General features: G+C 32.5%; 1 protein-coding gene across 2 annotated transcripts; it reads left to right on the top strand.

Annotated features, from left to right (window-relative positions):
- The first annotated feature begins 380 nt into the window (after positions 1–380).
- Positions 381–9,024, top strand: LOC109790987 (auxin efflux carrier component 2). Of its 2 annotated transcripts, none has more exons than XM_083068111.1 (7): positions 381–1,192; positions 3,689–3,956; positions 4,078–4,169; positions 5,707–5,864; positions 6,505–6,581; positions 6,697–6,796; positions 7,618–9,024. In XM_083068111.1, the coding sequence occupies exons 1-6, from the start codon at positions 454–456 to the stop codon at positions 6,761–6,763; spliced, it is 1,401 nt and encodes a 466-aa protein (XP_082924237.1). In that variant the 5' UTR covers positions 381–453; the 3' UTR covers positions 6,764–6,796; positions 7,618–9,024. The 2 variants fall into 2 exon arrangements, with proteins under 2 accessions (XP_082924237.1, XP_082924238.1); XM_083068112.1 differs by having other exon boundaries at positions 384–1,192; positions 4,078–4,163.
- Positions 9,025–14,864: the final 5,840 nt, after the last annotated feature.

The raw sequence follows: 14,864 nt of genomic DNA on the forward strand, positions 1-14,864 counted from the left end.
CTAAAAGGCATAGACTAATTTTTCTTTTTATTTGATATGTACAGTATAATTACTTAAAAACTCTTTAAATTAATAATTATTAATTTATCGATAAATTAATAACTCTCTAAATTAATAAATTTCTCTTAACATTATTAATTTAAAGAGTTTACTTTTAAAGAAAAATACGTAAGCAAACCCACCATAAACACATCTGGTTCCAACGCCAGGGTTTATTTAAGCAATTTGTTTTGGCACGCACAATGAACTGCTTTTGACTTAGGAATATGCTATTTATTGCTGATTAATGTCCAAGTCACTAAAATTTGAGTATCTACACCATCCTCCTTTCCACGTGGGTTCCTTTGTCATTCATGTCACTTTTCCTTCCATTTAAATAGCACCACCATTTCCCAATCCCTCCCACCTCATTTCACTCCCATCGTCCACCTCTTCTCCAGCCACAACCAAACCATGATCACGGGCATAGAAATCTACAACGTGTTGGCATCAATCGTGCCGCTATACGTGCCCATGATCCTAGCCTACGGCTCCGTGTGCTGGTGGAAGATCTTCACCCCGGAACAGTGCTCCGGCATAAACCGCTTCGTGGCGGTGTTCGCAGTTCCCTTCCTCAACTTCCACTTCCTGGCCTTCGCCAACCCGTACGCCATGAACCTAAGGTTCATAGCCGCGGACACGCTGCAAAAGGTGGTGATCCTGTGCGCGCTCATTGCATGGTCCACGCTCACCAAGTGCGGCACCCTGGACTGGACCCTCACGCTCTTCTCCCTCTCCTCTCTGCCCAACACGGTCGTCGTGGGAGTCCCTCTCCTAACCGCCATGTACGGAGACTCCTCCGCCAGCCTCATGAGCCAGATTTTCGTCATGCAGGGCGTCCTCTGGATCACGCTCATGCTCTTCCTCTACGAGTACAGAGCCGCCATGCGCCTCATTGCCAAGCAGTTCCCTCAGAACGCAGGCGCCATCGCCTCGCTCACCGTTCACTCCGACGTTTCCTCTCTCGACGGAGACCAGCCGCTGCAAACGGACACGGAAGTCGGCCAAAACGGAGACCTTCACGTCACGCTCAGAAGCCCTTCCTGTCACTGTTCCGTCGCTTCCTCCACCATTCAGAGAGCTTCCAGCTTCAACACCACGCGTGATCTCCATCACCATAGAATTTGCAGAACGCATGCTCCTTTTTATGGAGGTTGGTTTTCTCTTACTCGGCTCACCATTACAACAAAATTCACTTACACTAAACAATTATTTTTACTTACACAATAAATATAATATATTAATATATTATTAAAAAGTATGAATATAGAGTATAATAACATACAAAATATTTGTTAAATCTCATTCAAAATCAACATTAAAATTATTTGTAACTATACTTTAAATAGATATATTTATATATTTTGTACGAGTAAAGATACAATCTCTAACATATTTTCCGAATCATTCTTCGAACATTAAAAATTAATATTTTTAATAAATTTATTATAAATAATTATTTAATTTAATATTTTATAATTTAAATTATTATTTTAATTAATCAGAATTTATTTTATAATATTATTTAAATATATTATTATTTTTTATATATATATTACCATTAAAAAATGTGATAATTATAGATAGAAAGCAACATTTCTGTATATATATATATTTTTTTTAATATGTTTCTAGATGTATGTTAGATTATGGAATGAATATTTGCATAAATTTTTGTTTACATTAATAAAAGATTATGTAGATATGATGTATTAATTGTAGCCTATTTTTATTCATATCCTCACGTATATATTTCATCATTCATCAATGAATAAGGACGAGGCTTATGCAGATATTATAGTAGATAGTTTTTTTTTTTTTTTTTTAATTTTATAATGTTTTTGTAGATAGTTGATTACTAAGAATGTACAATTTAAAGTGAATTGTTGAGTCAGCGCGCGCCGTGTTGAAAAGTTAAAGTGAATTGTTGAGTCAGCGCAGTCTCAAAAAGTGATATATACAAAATTCTTTATAAATACTTGATGGCGGAAAAACAATGCACACTCACCTGAAAACTGTTAATTATATATACTAAAAGACAAAAATATTACTTCGTGCTTCTCTAAAATAAAATAATTACTGTTAATAGAGTGATTTTTTTTTTTGCTATAAATAAATATATATATATATATATAGGGAGTTGCTACGGTACCTTCAAAGATGGAAGGGTTTCAATACATTTTTCTATGTAAATTCATAAATTTTTTTTAAAAAAATTAATTTAATTATAAAATAAATAATCTAAATTATACTTATAAAATAAAAAGTAAGATAAAATTATAGAGATTAAAATTATAAGTTTTCAATAATATTATAAAATATTAAAGAAAAAGAAAAAATTAATAAATAGTAGAAATAAAAAGTTATTAAAATTACAATATAGAAATTCAAAAATTTAAGATAAAAAGACAAAAAATATACTTAAAAATTTATTAAAATTAAAATATAAAAATTCAAAAATTTTAAGTGAAAAGATAAAAATATACTTAAAAAATTATTAAAATTAAACTATTTAAATATATAATAATATTATTACAAATAAATTAGAATATATAAAATAAAAATAAAATGACTAAATAATTTAAAAATTGAAAGGATAAAATATTATAAATATTATTTAAATAAATTACTAAAAATATAAAATATAAAAAACTGTACCGGTACCCTCTCAAATAAGATGGGTACCATAGAATTTCTCATATATATATTCTTGTTTTTTTTTACATCCTTATGAGATATATATTAGTAAAAAAATAAAATAAAATATTAAATAAGAATATGATCATTTTTTAAAATGTGGACACTAAAAGAGTATTTTCTATTTTAATATTATTATTGGTAAAAAAATTCTTATTAATTTTTCTCTTCTTATTAATATATATATATATATATATATTTTTTTTTTTTATTTTCTGAGAAATGAACTATAATTTTTACTATAGTCTTCCAGGTATTTGAATTTAGAAAATGCGATTTATTTTGAAAAAATGAGATTAATTAATCTGAGATTGTTTTAACTAATAAGTTTTAAATTCCAATCCTGAAATATAGTTAGTGCATGTTTTTTTTAGTATTTCATAATATATTTTCATGTCAACTCTATTCAAAATATGAAAGTTAAAATTACTTACTTCCGATTTAACGTGAAAAATCACGTTATTAACATCAAATCAAATATACTATTATTATATTAAATATTGTGATGTTTAAGTCTGAAAAGCAAATGAATTTATCTGAAATTGTTTAAACTTAATGAACATTATAATATTTTAGTCCTGAAATACAGTATAGTAAAGTAAGTACATTAAATACTGTGGAATGTATATAAAACAAAAAAAATCTTTTAAGGAAAATGACGTTTTGCTTGAATGTTTAAAAAGACAAGACTTTTAAAGAAAATGATGTTTTGCTAGAATATATTTGAGGAATCACACTTGCCCTCGTGTAATACACTTCCGAAAGTGACTTTTCCAGTTTCGTTAGGCTAATATAATTAATTTAGTTAGTGTAAATGGACCACGAATTCCATATTTAGGCTAGTGACAAAGCAGATAAAAGCATAATTTTGCCTTTAAAAGTTGAATCAGTTAATTTTAATTTGCGATTATGGCCCTATTGCAGACTAATTCAAACTCTCATTAATTTGCAGTGAAACATGCAACGATCGACATAGGTTCTAGCCCTAAATCAGTTGAAGATAGAGAGATTGAAATTGCAGTGGTTGGGATCCAACATTGTGTAAGCGAAGGACCAAAAGAGGTGAAAATTGAAGACAAAAATGCAAACAAAAAACAGCAAATGCCACGTGCCAGTGTGATGACAAGGCTCATTCTAACCATGGTTTCGAGGAATCTTATGAGAAATCCTAATACCTATGCATGTGTTTTGGGACTCGGTTGGTCACTTATATCATTTAGGTATTTTCCCATAACCCTTTGTCTATCTTCTCACTTTCTAAAAGTAACGTCATGTCAATAGCAACAAAAATTAATATTTATTATTATTATAATCAATTAATCTCTGGTTGTGCATGCGCAGGTGGAACATCAAAATGCCATCAATTGTAAATGGTTCCATTTTGATACTGTCAAAAACCGGGACGGGAATGGCCATGTTCAGCCTGGGTACTAGTTTTCAACGTTTTCAACGTTTTTAACCATTTTTTTTTTTTTTACTGAAGAAAATGTTTCTTTTTAATAAAAATAAACATTTTTTTTCTTTTATGATATTTTGTCTAAATTATTTTTTAAAAAAGTAATGTTATGCTTTTTAAGAAGAAATTACAATCTATTTCTTGAAAAAGTGTATTTTTAAAATTAATTTTAGAAACATTTGGTTTCATTAATTTTACACCATTTATTGTATTTTTATTTTTTACAAAAAAAAATAACATAAAAACGTTTTCGTTGAGAAGTTAACAGGAATATGAAACTTTTTTTTTTTTTGACATAAAAGGTCATTCTACAAAGTGGATGCACAGACCCAACATGCAACTGTGGCCGTGCATGTTCATTTTTTATACTTTTTCAAGACTAGCATTAACCATGGAATGACATATGTACGCAAGGATACAAATATTAAATATTTGAATAAAAAAAAAGTTAGGTTTGCTTATGTAAAATTTTAGTCTTGAGAAAAGAAAATAAGGTAAAATATTTGTGCCATGTATTTATTTCACTATTTTAATTTTTTTTATTTTATTTTGATTTTGAGACATAACATATATCAAACTTATATGTATATATGAAACATATCAAATGAAAACTTTTGTTATCGAGAGAAACTAAAATATAAATAAAAATTATTAGATTATATTACAATAATCAAAATAAAAAAGTTATGACTTTTTTTTTACAAGTGTTCCAAGACTTAAACTAATTTGACTCTGTAAAAAATAAGTAAAGTTTGGTCAAAAATTATTTTCATCAAAAATCAAACTCAACTCATTAATCATTTATGTTTAATCTTTGGTTATAAAAAAGTCATAATACCACTAACTAGCTTTATAATTAACATATTTTATAATAATTAAAAATTCTAACTTTATACATATATACATACGTTAGAAAATTAAATTGTAAGTATATCCCTATTTATTTTTAGAGACTGTATTTTACCAAATTATATGCTAAATGTTTTTTAAAATGAAATTATTTTTTTAATATTAAAAAAATAATAACTGAGTGTGTAAGTCCATATGTATAGAAAAGGAATACATTTATTTCAAGACTAAGTATATCTAGACTCATTCCACTTAATATCTCATGTTTTTTTATTCAATTTCAACGATTTAATAGTTAAATTTAAATTTTAGTACATAGATCAAGTATGCAAATCTTTAAAAAATTTGAAATTATTTGATATTTCGCTTCATTAATTGAAATTGAAAAAAATCATAAAAACATTTTATACATTAATTTGCATTAATGAAACAAAATATCAAATAGTTTTCAAAAATTTTAAAAATTTATAAAGTTAATCTAGACATTAAAAACTTTTAAATTAATAATTAAATAGTTGAAATTTAATATAAAATATTAAATAAAATAAATTTAGGTAAATTTATTTTTAAAATAAATAAATTCTTTCTTTTATCTATCTATCTATATATATTTTGATGCGATGGCTTTGTTGGGTAAGACTTTCGAATGGCACTTGCTTAAATAGGTCTATTCATGGCATTACAACCCAAGACTGTAGCTGGTGGAAATACTTGGGCAGCAATTTCTATGATAGCTCGATTTTTTGTTGGTCCATCAGTGATTGCTATAACATCCTTTGTCATCGGCATCCGAGGAGTTCTTTTACGTGTTGCCATTGTTCAAGTAAACAAAACTCACTTGCAAATTCCTTTAATTAATCATACTAAACAACACTCATCCCCTTCCGCCATAGGTCTTTTTTTAAAATAACAACGAGCTTTGGTTTGTCAAAAAAAATCCACTTTCTATATTATTAACCCTTACTACATCAGGGCTTGTTGTTATATTTTGAAACTTGAAAATAAGGATGTTTATGGATCAGTTTTTTGAAAAATTCGAGCCGAATCAAATCAAATATTTATAAAAGTGAATCGGTTAACCTATCCATTTTTTATAAATTAGACCGGTTTAGTTTTTTTAAAATATGGAACATTTTTTTTGAAATTAGATCGGCTCGGTGGGGTGCAGTTATCCACTTTTTACTCATATATGAATCGATTTTTTTAAAAAATCAAATCGAACCAAACCGATCTACTTTGTAAAAATGGATTGGATAACTAAACCAGTTTTATAAGGTAGTTCGGTTCGGATTTTTTTTTCAAAATGAATCAGATTTTTTAATATGGATCGATTAAGATCAATTTAGATTTTTTGCACACCTCTACCTGGCTGAAAGAAGATGATTGTTATTTACCCTTAAATTACAATAACATATATATTCAAAGTCATGTAATTATTTATATCACCATGTTTAATTTTGCAGGCTGCTCTTCCTCAAGCTATCACCTCCTTTGTATTTGCCAAAGAATACAATCTCCATGCAGATATATTTAGCACAGCGTAAGTGTGATGTTTTTAAAGTTTACAGCTATTAAAAATAGTTTTTTTTTTTTTTTTGCCTTGTGAATATAATAAACCAACATAAACTCTAAAAGACATTTCTCCCAATTTGCAGGGTTATCCTTGGAACGGTGGTTTCATTGCCTGTAACAATAATTTACTTCGTGCTTCTCGGACTCTAACTCGTTTGTGAAGGCCAGAGAAGAAGAATATAAGTATGTATATATTTATGGTGAAAATTGTCAAAACTATTATTGTTTTATACTAATCAATTTAACTTGGCATGCGTCTCAAGTTTTACCATGATCTTCTAGTTAAAATGACAATTTTGACAAAAACACATGTTGGAAAATGACTAACAATAATTTGACAGAATTTAAGTTGACATAAAAAAATTACTTCAAGTACTTAACTGTATAGTTAAAGTTTTCCTACATAAGGGATTATAATTTTTTTTTTCCATCTGTGATTGCTATAAAAGATTGATACATTAAAAGAAAATAACATTAGCTAATGTATAAGGTACTTTTAAGTTTTAATAGGGAATCTAGTTATCTTCTATTTCCCATTTTACCACATTTTTTCTCATATATTCCTTTCTCATTACAGATCACTTTTTTTTTCTTCTTTTTTCATTATCTTTAAATTTTTCTTTTTATATATACCATTAATTCATTTCTTATAATTGAATTCTTCACAAAAGATATAAAGAAAAGAACAGAATAGAGGCAAGACAATATTAAATATGATGAAAAAAAATATTGCATCCGGTCCATTAAGAGATGGGGAACTCTAATGTTAGCAAAATGTCAAAATAAGAGTTGAATTGTGACTAAACTTATTTTTTATTTTTTGTTGTTCTAGAAACATGAAACTCATAAACCTTTTCATATTTTTCTTAACTAAATACACTTTTATCAGCTAAATTGTGTAATATTTAACTAATTGAGTGATCGTTTCTCATCTAATCAAAATATTTTGTACCTTCTAAAGATTACATTTGTTAATGTTTATTTTTTATTTTGCACAATTTCAGGTTACACATTCAGGCCTGCTGACAAAAGCAAAATTCTTCTACTAAAGTCATGACTACAAAATTATGGACAATCTTCTTTTCTTAGTTTTTCTTTAGGATTTATTTTATCAAACAACACTTCTTAAGTTCATGATTTTAACACTGGTGCTGTTTAACACGGATCGGTGGAGATCGTCCAGAATCCTATTGTTGGACGGATTCAAAAATATTATTTAATTTATAATATAAAAAATTACATAAGTAAGTTATGAAAAATTTATAAAGAAAATAATTGTTATAAATAATAAATCAATAGTCAATTTTCTCACTAGTTAACCAAAATCTACCAGTAATTTTAGAAATATATATTTATAATATTATATGTGAAAAAAAAAGTATAATATGTTATTGACTTATTTCTTTCTTTTTTTTCTCTTTCATTGTATGAACTTGCATCAGTATTAACTTAAAATCTTAAATAAGAGTTACATTTAATTTTTTTTCCTTTTTCTATATCTCTAATTTCTTTATTTTTTTTATATTTTAAAATCACGACATATCTTACTCTACTAAAATCTTAAAATCAAATTATGAACCTTCAATTTTTTATCATGTTTATTTTTGTGATGTGTCATCATTTACTTAACTTATTTTTCTCAAATCTCAAAATAAAATTATGAATCTCGACCTCTCTACTAGTTTCTTTTTGTTATGTTATCATTATTAATTATTTTTTTGTTGTATAATGGTCTCTAATGATAATTCATAGTCTCATAAAAATGTATAATACATTTAGTTATTTTTATATAACCTAATGTTTAATTGTTTGTATGTTTACATTTTTAAATTTGGAAATTATAATTATAACTAATATTCAAATATTTATTAAAATATTGTTTTTTTTTACTTGTCACATAGTATAACAAATCTCGGAGCTAACCCTAGCTTTTATATTTGGTATATAATTGCACTTTATTATAAAAATTATATTTAGAAGAATTTTGGTATTATTTCAATTTGAAAGTTATATTTGGGTAGAGTAAAATTCCTTTCATGTAATAATATGCTGTTTGGACTGTTTCTCGTGTATAACCAATTCTTGCTATCTTAAGTACCGTGTATTAGCATGTTGTTACTTCCTTTGCCACGCAAAATAATAAAATGGAGGTAAGCAAGGATCAAAAGCCTTTTATATAAAGGTTCAAATTTACATATCAGTCCACTACGCACACTATTTACATTTAGGGGAATCTTAATATACTTTTACTTATTTTTTATCCCACCTATTTTTTAGTAAGAGTATGTTAGCAATTTACATCAAAATTTTAGGACAAAAAAATCATTCATTTCTTTTAATTTGGTTAATTCGTACAAATAATATTATAATAATTTAATTTAATTTTAAATGAAAATAAAATATTTTCTCTCTCTTATTAATTTCATTCTCCAATTCATTTATGTTTTCTATTAATTAATTTTATTTGTTCAGAGAGAGGGGAGAAATATCATGAGAGATGAGAGAGGAATGAGTTAAAGAAGGAATTTAATAGGAGAGAGATAAATATGTTAGAAAAAGAATTTAATAGGAAAAAGAAATGAGTTGGAGAAGAAATTTAATAAGAGATAAATGACTTAGAGAATGAAGTTAATAAGAGATAGAAAATATTTTATTTTCATTTAAAATTAAATTAAATTACTATAATATCCTTTATACAAATTAACCAAATCAAAAGAAATAAATAATTTTTTTGTCCTAAAATTTTAGTGTAGGTTGCTAACATACTCCCACTAAAAAATAGGTGGGAGTATATTAACATTCCCCTATATATATATATATATATATATATATATATATATATGAATAAATACACTTTTGGTCCCCTATAGTCTTTTATCCAAGTTTTTTATCCTACTTTTTTAATTATGAAATTTTGGTCTTTCAAGTAGCTAAAAAATATTTCATAATTTGATATTTAAATAACAAGAAAATCATTTTATTAAGAAAATGATAAATAATGACCTAATAAAGATTAGAACTCAGGATCGTCAATATAAAAATTATAATTTAGACGACAAAGCTTTCATAATTATAAGTTGAGTAGTATATTACATATAATATTACTTCTCAAATTAAAAGTTTTAATGTATAGATCAAATTTTTTAAATTAAAAGTTCCTTTTAAACTTAAAATCTAAAAAATTGTGGATAATATTCACTAGTTTATTCTAATTTTTTTATTTTTTATTGAATAAATCTTAATTAATCATATGTTTTATTGAATTATTTTAAAAAATTATTTATTTCTCTAAATATTTATTATTTTTATAATCAATTAAAAAATTACTTATCTTTAATTTGTGATAAAGTGAAAAATTCACGAGACTAAAATTATAAGGAAAATTAATATTTAATAAAAGAAATATAGACAAAAAGAAACTAATAAGATAATTGGTCCAATAACTTACTTCTATAACGTATCTTAAGCTATTATGATGCGCAACAAGATAACCGATCAAATAATTCAAATTAATTAAAGAAACAGTATATAAATGTTATTTTTTGTTCCCAAAATTAAATATCCTATGAATAAAAAATGATCTCAAGAAGACTAAAATAATATATAAATGTTATTAACAACTAAACCACTAAATTAGTAAAACTATTTTACTGTAACTTGAATATTATTATATATAACATTAAGAGTTAATCAACCTTTATAAATTAATTAAACATAAACAATTATCTTGTGAGAGCATTTTTAAATTTTTTTATTTAATATATTAATTATTTTATCATATCACAAGTTTGTTTAAATATAACATAGGGCATATTGAATTAGGATTTTAAAGGACTTTTTTAGTTGAAAAACGTCTTGTGAATTTTAAAAGACTTTGCAGGATTTTCATGACTTTTAAGATTTTGTAGGATTTTGCAAGACTTTTGTTCCGGTGCCTAAAAGTCCCACATCGCTTAGGAGTCGATGCTAAGGGTAGTTTATAAACACCCTTTCTCCTTAACCCACCGAGGCGCTTTTTCAAGGACAAAACCGTGACGGCCCAACGAACACTAAAGCGGACAATACCTCGGATGCGGTGACCCTAACGATGACAGCGGACTTACAGTAGGAACATTGGCGCTAGAAGGAGGGCCCAGGCCACTCTTGCCCCTTAGCATCGACTGGGGGGCTTGTTCCGGTATGCCTAAAAGTCCCACATCGCTTAGGAGTCGAGGCTAAGGGTAGTTTATAAACACTTTTCCTCCTTAACCCACCGAGGCGCCTTTTCAAGGATAAAATCGTGACGGCCCAACGAGCGCCAAAGCGGACAATACCTCGGATGCGGTGACCCTAACGATGACAACGGACTTACGGTAGGAACATTGGCGCTAGAAGGAGGGCCTAGTCCACTCTTGCCCCTTAGCATCGACTGGGGGGCTTGTTCCGGTATGCCTAAAAGTCCCACATCGCTTAGGAGTCGAGGCTAAGGGTAGTTTATAAACACTCTTCCTCCTTAACCCACCGAGGTGCCTTTTCAAGGACAAAACTGTGACGGCCCAACGAGCGCCAAAGCGGACAATACCTCGGATGCGGTGACCCTAACGATGACAGTGGACTTATAGTAGGAACATTGTGGACCCCCATCTTGGAGCATCAAGCATACCAGCGAAGGAGGCTCACCAATCTTACTCGGAGGATCATCTCTACAGCAGATCTCCGGTAAGAACATTTGGCGCCGACCGTGGGGCCGATCAAGATAGCTCTTATCGGCCACGCTTATGGTATTCACCAGAAGCCATAGTAGACGCGCAACAGACGACGTAGATCATACAACCACCATGGATAACGAAGCGGCATTGAGAAGGCTGATCGAACAGGTAACAGATGCAGCAACAACACAATGCCGATCTGCAAAACATGCGTGCCAAACACGAAACCGACCTAGTTGCAATGCGGACCGCCAATGAAGCTGACCTAGCGGCGCTACGCGCTGAAAACGAGTGGATTCGCGCCCATCTCCCTCGACGGCCCTCCGATCATCCTCTTGAAGCAAGCAACTTCCACGAGGAAGAAGAGCATTTGGTCTCTCAGCCCCGAACCGCGACTAGGGCACCGACTCCATGACCTGCCGCGCATCGGTCTCATGTACCGACGAACAAGTCGGCCCATGAAGTCAGCAGGGCCCCAACACATATCACAGGGGGTCAAGCAACTTTCCGGCGTCATCCCTTTGTGGATGGCATCATGGAGACACCACTCCCTCAGGGGTGGAAGCCTCTCCACCTCGATCGCTACGATGGCACGACGGACCCCGATAAGCACATCGACCTGTATACGACACAGGTAAACCTCTACACTAACAATGATGCTATATTGTGTAGGGTTTTTCTGACCTCGCTCAAGGGGGCCGCACTCAACTGGTACACCCAGCTTCCCGCTGAGTCAATTGACAGCTTCAGCACTCTGGTCAGGCGATTCATAGTGCAGTATGCAACGAGCCGACCTCACCACATCACTTCGGCCGCCCTGGACAGCCTCAAACAGAACGATGACGAGCCATTTCGGGCATTCATGGAGCGATTTGCGGCCACCTCAGTTAAGATCAGAAATCTGAACCCCGAGGTCGCCCTGCATGCCATGCTCATGGCACTCAAGCCTAGGCCCTTCGTCGACGCCTATGCCGTGAGGCTCCTCACGACATGGACGAGCTTCGCGCCCGGGCAGCGGGCTACATCCAGATGGAGGAGCACTCCGCTTTCTGTGACCAGGTTCGTGGCAAAGGACCAATGAAGCCAGAACAGGGCCACAAAGACAAAATCAAGGTCAACAACGATAGCCAATTCAAGAAGTCGAATAGGGCAAACAGAGGGGGAAGATATGACTTCTACACTCCCCTGAACGCGCCCCGCATACACATACTGAAGGAGGCCAGCAACAACAACTTGCTCACTCTGTCATCACCAGGTCACACCCCCAACAATGCCGACAAATCCAAGCACTGTCGGCACCACAGAAATCACAGTCACACCACTGAGGAGTGCCGCTCACTACGGGACCGTATTGAAGAACTCATCCAGGTGGGCCACCTCGGCCAATATGTCCAGCGACAACAAGGTCATCGAGGAGGCTATGGTGGACAAGGACGAGGCAGAGGCCGTGGTTAAGGAGCTCGCACGGACCAACCCTCTGGCTCTCAGCAGCATGCCGGCGGAGCAGTGCAAGCTGAGGTAAGCCAAGAAACAGGATCAACTCCCCTACGGGGAGTTATCAATACAATTGCAGGTGGCTTTGTAGGGGGAGGTGCCACCAGCTCAGCCTAGAAGAGACACCTGCGCAATATCAACACTGTCCATTCCGCTACCTCGGCTTCGCACCAAAGTTCACCACCGATCACCTTCATCGATAACGATTATGTCGGCGTCAGTCCCAACCAGGATGATCCCATGGTCATAGCCGTGGAGGTAGCTAATTGGGAGGTGCACAAGACACTGATAGACCAGGGGAGCTCGGCAGACGTCCTATATTGGCCGACCTTCCTCAGGTTAGACATCCCCCACTCTCTCATCCAACCTCACACAGAACCCCTAGTCGGTTTTGCAGGAGAGCGAGTGCACACTCGGGGATACGTGGACCTGCTAACCACCTTCAGAATCTCTCCGGACACAAGGAGAATCATAGTCCGATACCTCCTTGTGGAAGCCAACACCTCCTATAACATCATCATTGGGAGACCCACGTTAAATCAGCTTGGAGTAGTGGTGTCCACTCCACACCTCACTATGAAGTTCCCGGGAAGTGACGGTAATATCATCTCCGTCAAAGCGAATCAGAAGACAGCTCGACAATGCTACGCCGAGAGTTTGAAGATCTCCTCGTTCGGAGAGCCAAGCAAGAAGGATCTTCCCACCGTGGCTCACATCACCCACGTGGAAATCACCGATCTCGACCCGAGGTCCGATTCCCATGAGGAGCGGCCGAGCCCCATTGACGAGCTGGACGACCTTCAGATAGGGAAACTTCCCGGGCAATGCATAAAAATCAGCAGGCAGTTGAGCCCGGAATTGCGGCAGCAGCTCGAAGCTGAGATCCTCCAGAATGCCGACCTCTTCGCCTGGTCCAACGCCGACATGCCAGGTATAGACGCTGACTTCATCTGTCACAGGTTAGCGATACATAAGTGATGTATGGAAAACCGCAAGTGTACGGTTGTCGTCAAGTAATAAATATCGAATCACAGGGACTACGTGTTTGACCTAGAATTACTAGTATTTTAATTTGAATTTTAAAACAGAATGAATTTTTGTTTTGAGATGATAAGATCAGATTTGATGGTAAAAGAGATAGTAATGCAATTAATGAATAAGATAAAACTTTAAGATAAGATAAGGAGATTTCCGGGAATCTAGGGTTCGCACAAAGAGTTCCAACATTATTGAATTATTATTTTCATTAATTAATTCCATTCATCTTGAAGGTAGTCTTAACCTAATTTAATCCTTGCACCTTCTCAGGCTACGAGGACGTGTTTAATTAAAATTAATCTCTACTCTCGTGGTAATTACGTTCAATTAAACCCATTAAGATCTTTGTTAATCTATTGCTCCTCGAAAGCTTAAATCAACTCTCGTGATTTAACACTCAAGTCTGTTCCTTTAGGTTCCGATAATTAGGTTCTCCTCTCAGTTCATCCCTAATTATCTATGATTATGAAAATTAAGATTAATTGTTTATCATAATTATAATCAAGTTCTCCTCTCAGTTCATCCTTAATTAATGTTATTATGAAAACAATAATATTAAAGTTCATATATAAAATATAAAAGAACAGATCAAGAATTGGAATAAAATTAAGAAACTGAATAATGCATTAATAAAGAGGTTCTCAGAGGCTAAGCCCTGATCCCAGAAAAAGGGAAACTACTCACAGGAGTTCATAGTAGTTCTCCAAGAAAAAAAGAATAAAAGAAAAGCAAACCTTAGAGTCGATGGCACAGGCGCCCAACCTTCTCCAAGTGTCAAAAACTAAAAAAAACTGTCTCCGAAAACAAAAATCCCCGTTCTAGGCTAACCTCATCTAATTTATAACCTAAAAGGGTAAAAAGGTAAAACTACCAAGATAAAAATTACAAAGATAAAATAAAAATAAAACATAAAACTTAAAAAGCTGGGACGCGAAGTGAATCACGGCCGTGACTGAGAATCACGACCGTGATCTTCTCTGGAGCACATCTATGAAGGGTCAGTGGCGTTCACGGGTGTGATTGGGAGTCAC

This window comes from Cajanus cajan, chromosome 2 (genome assembly GCF_000230855.2).
Source record: "Cajanus cajan strain Asha chromosome 2, NIPB_CcT2T_4, whole genome shotgun sequence".
Classification (NCBI taxonomy): domain Eukaryota; kingdom Viridiplantae; phylum Streptophyta; class Magnoliopsida; order Fabales; family Fabaceae; genus Cajanus; species Cajanus cajan.